The following is a 4,695-nucleotide window of genomic DNA, read 5'->3' on the forward strand; positions in this document are numbered from 1 at the left end:
TATATTGGTTTTTTAATTGACTAGATACTTGTGACCAAAGCTACAAAATTTTGTTCGCTGAATCATAGATTTATTTACTGATGCATGAAAAAAAGCGAAATTTAGCCGGTTGTGCACTATAAGTGAATTCAAAATAATAGACTCAAGATGCTTAGCACGGTCTTTCCTAAAAGTTTATATTTTATTATGAATATTCTTAGAAAACTTAGAAAGAATTTTCTAATGCGAAACAATTCTTCTCGCATTATTGATAAAGCGTATTTTATTTTTCTCCTTCTGATTTTTGTTCGCAGCAAATTCCGTTGTTTTTTATTTCTTCTTTAGATTGTGGTATTTTACTATCATCACACACAAGTACTATGTCTATTTTTCCGACTCCGAAGATATAGTAACAAAGATTTCAATATATATGGAACAAGGAGTTATATTCAAAGAAGATTTCAATTTTCTATTACAATTAAAAAATTAAGAATTGTTTGATATATGTTGGAATATAAGAGTATGTTGAACAAGTAAAGTATTATGTGACTTTTCTTTTTATGATTAAATAAACCTTACGAAAAGAAGAAAGTACGACGAATAGATATGATTAATACATGCGTATTCATCTTTATGGCATTTCTTATAAAGATGTAATTTGATATTCTTTTTATCTTCAAATATAATCATAGTTTTTTTAAGTTAAAAAAAGAAATTGGTAAAATAAATAATTTAGTGACATGTTATGCATTCATACGTAAAAATATATCTTCTCATTCATTTTTTTCTGTTTATATCATACAATATATAATATATAAAGTTTTAAAGTTGCTTTTTATATAAATTAGATTTTATATTACTTAAGACAGCTACTATGTTTTGTTAATATTTCTTAATATATAATAAATTCATATCAATTTTATGGAAATAGCTCTGAAAAGGAAACTTTTGAGAAAAAAGTATTGGCAATGCTAGTGAACCATGGATCCCATTCTTTGACTGCTATTGGCAACAACACTCGATATAACGATGGCCAATACTCGTTTACAAAAGTTAAGACAAGATTATCTAGAAATAAAAATTGACATATAAAAATATATTTTATATGTATGTGTACATATATAGTATATATAACATATAGGAAAAAATAAACATATTATTATATAAATATATTATTATATTAATATATTACTTATGTATCAGTTTTATATTATAATCTTATATTTGCAAAAAATAGTAAAATAGAAATAATAAGAATTAAAATTTTAACAAATTTTGTGAAGTAATAAATTTCTAACTTTTTCCTTTTTTAATTAGTAATTGATTTAATTTCATTATTATAATACGCATTATTATAATACGCACATAATGGCATAAAAATTCTTATAAATTTATTTCCTACAATTTAAAGACTTTTAAATAAATTTTTTTGCAAAAAATGAAATTTCAATTTATCAATTTATCAATTACAAATATTTTTTATTAGCGTATCTTACTCTAATTTCTAAAAATTTTTTTAATCAATTATGTACATAAGTTATTAATTTTTACTTAATTAATTATTTTAATAAATTTTCATAAAAATATCCTAATTTATATATTTTAAATAATTTATGTCTTTAATCAGATAATGCAGGCGTATAAAATAGCAAAAGAATTATGATATAGTTAAAATTATTATAGTACTTACTAAGCTCTTTATTACCATCGAACAAATCGTCGGATTGTACTTTGAGTTTTTGAAGTGAGGGAACTGCACGAAAAGATTCTACAATCCATGTATCATTTACTACATGCCCTATTAAATCCCATGGACCTGAGACATCTTCCGCAGTCACATTATAATAACCTGTTACATAAATTATAATGTAAATAATGTTAATGTTTTTTTTAAAAATAATAATAATTTAATAAAACAACAATTATGTAATCTTTTTAAGAAAATCATAATTATAAAATAATAACTATTAAATTTATAGTGTAAAAAAAATGATTGTACACACACACGCGCGCGCGCACAATTGTGTGTGTGTGTGTGTGTGTGTGTGTGTGTGTGTGTGTGTGTGTGTGTGTGTGTGTGTGTGTGTGTATACAATCATTTTTTCTACACTATAAAATTAATAGTTATTATTTTATAATTTGGATATATATAATGTATATTATGATAAATTTACGATAAATATAATAGTCATTTTAATTAACTTATAATGAATATGTAACAAAATTCAAGTTTTATTAAATCTTTTTAGGAAATGTGCTCTGTTTTTTTTGTCATTTGTGTGCACTTAGTTTGGGTGCTTTTCATTTAGTCGATATAAATCGTTTCGTCCTTGTTACTACTCGAATATCCTTGTTATTCCTTATAATTTGAATGCCAAGAAAAATTGATTAACGTTTGTGTCAATTTAGATTTTTAAATAAAAAGCATCCTTTTATGTATTATTAATTAATTTAGTTAATTTTTTATGGTAAATATAAATATGTTTACCATGAAAAAAAGAATATATATACATATATATATATTCTTTTTTTCATGGTAAACATACAATTTACATGTAAATATGTAAATATGTAAATATGTAAATTTATTACTATACCTCCACCACTAAGTACGAATGAACTTAAAGTACCCCTCGCTTTTACAAAACCCGACGCATATAACTTTGGTACATATACATCAATTTCTAAACGGAAAACATCGTCATCAAGAAAGTGCGCTCTTATATCAGAAAAACGAGCTTCTGCTAAACCAGAGCCACTAACATTTGTGAAAATTATTTCTGCATGTATCTCGCCTGTATCAATTGAAACTTTGACATATTTGTAAAATAATGGATCTAAAGTCGGAAAGCCTATTTCTGGAATTCCTGCCAGTGAATAAATTAATGTCAATACTTACATTTTAAAATAATTTGATTACTTATATGATATTACTTTTCTATACTATCTATATTTCTGTATCTTAATTTTCTATACTTATGTATCTTAATCTTCTTATTTTAAACAAAATTTTAACTTTAATAAATTTATGAAATTTTTATATATTTCAAAAAGAACACCTTTAGTAAATCGTGGCCATGCCTCTTCTAAAGCATGTTTTAAACAAGTGGAATAATTAGCTGAGTCTCGCTTGCAGGTAATTAGATCTGAGTAAAAATAGAAATAGAATAAAATTAAGTAATAGTAAAAGTTAAAATTTATAGATTGTAAAGAAAAAATATAATATAACATATAATATACAAAATAATCATTTTTTGCAGAATATACACGTAGTGTCAAATGCTCATATTACGATAAAAAATGATTCCTTTTTATTCTTTTTTTAAATGTATAAATAATGTTTCATAGTTTATTTTTACAATGTTTACCACTCATGATAAGAATATGATAAAACTATTCGCTAAGAAAAATACGAAAGTAAACATACAAGAAAAAAATAATGAATTATAATAAATAAATTAATAAAGATTGATATTTTTCTTATTTGAAATAATTATTATGTTTCTATTTTATGTAATTTGATATTTTGATTATGTATAATGAACTGTTTACCTGTGTAAAATAAACGGTAGCGATATTAAAATTTGGCACAGATATACAATAATATTATTAAAAATTTTTTAAAAAAACTTACGAAGCGTAGGGCTTGCTGATAATCCGAATGTTATAACACTGAATATACTTAGTATGTAAAACAACATTTTTATCTCGATGTATATTTGCAATTATCAGAGTTCAATCAGAGGAACGCTTTATATAATCTTAACTCTCAAGGTCTTTGCAATATTATAAAACCGGATAACATGCATAAATGCAAATATAAAACTGATAAAAAAGAGAATTAAGCTTTAAGAACTAAGCTAGTTTAATGATGGAAAATATATCATACTTTTATGACTCTTCCGAAAAAAGTATATAGATAACTTGTTTATTTAGAAATATGTCACCTTAAAGAGAAATTGTAAATACAGTTCTTAGAATATGCAGTATGAAAAATCTTAAGAAGTTTATATAAATAATTTCTATACTAAATAATTTCATGTACTACATTGTTAGCATAAAACAGAAAATAATAATTAATTTTTTTGTACAATTTTATTTTATACATATTCTGCGATAAAAATTTGTTGAGTAATTTATGTATTAACAAAAACAAAATATGATTTTTCACACACATATATACATGAATATGATTCCGTATAAATTATTATCATTTTTATGAAAAGAACTGTAAATTTTGACAATCAAGAAGCAACTTATACAGGTCAAATTTATTAAATTTAAATATAATTTTTGTGTGATTTATGATATTATATTTTTAATCTTTATTGTTATATATTTGTCAAAAAATAAAATATAAATAATAAATATAATAAGAAATAAAAATTTTTTCTAGCTTGTATAAATTACGTAAATTCTAGAATTACAATCATAATGAGGATCATTAAAAACATGAATCAGAGAGGAAAAAAAGAGGATCATTAAACATGTGAATGAGAGGAACAAAAAAAAAGGTTAAAGAGTTCAAATACTACTTCATCATTTTTTTATTACGTAAACATATAAAATATTGAAAGATGATACATTAACTTCTTACGTTTTTGTTTCATATGTAGTAATCTTTGATTGATGATGAAGATAATATAATTTCTAAGTATTTGTTTTTTACTTTTTACATTATTTTTTGAAATTATGATTTGTCTTCATAAATTCTCT

The 4,695-nt window shown here is 22.9% G+C and overlaps 1 protein-coding gene across 1 annotated transcript; it reads right to left on the reverse strand.

Moving 5' to 3' along the window:
- Positions 1-722: 722 nt before the first annotated feature.
- LOC105423709 (uncharacterized) lies at positions 723-3,739 on the reverse strand. The gene is made up of 5 exons (XM_011633565.3): positions 3,614-3,739; positions 3,039-3,125; positions 2,577-2,846; positions 1,670-1,828; positions 723-1,047 (listed from the first exon to the last, which is right to left on the reverse strand). The coding sequence occupies exons 1-5, from the start codon at positions 3,678-3,680 to the stop codon at positions 899-901; spliced, it is 732 nt and encodes a 243-aa protein (XP_011631867.2). The 5' UTR covers positions 3,681-3,739; the 3' UTR covers positions 723-898.
- Positions 3,740-4,695: the final 956 nt, after the last annotated feature.

This window comes from Pogonomyrmex barbatus, unplaced genomic scaffold (assembly GCF_055798465.1).
Source record: "Pogonomyrmex barbatus isolate J1 unplaced genomic scaffold, ASM5579846v1 scaffold6, whole genome shotgun sequence".
Classification (NCBI taxonomy): domain Eukaryota; kingdom Metazoa; phylum Arthropoda; class Insecta; order Hymenoptera; family Formicidae; genus Pogonomyrmex; species Pogonomyrmex barbatus.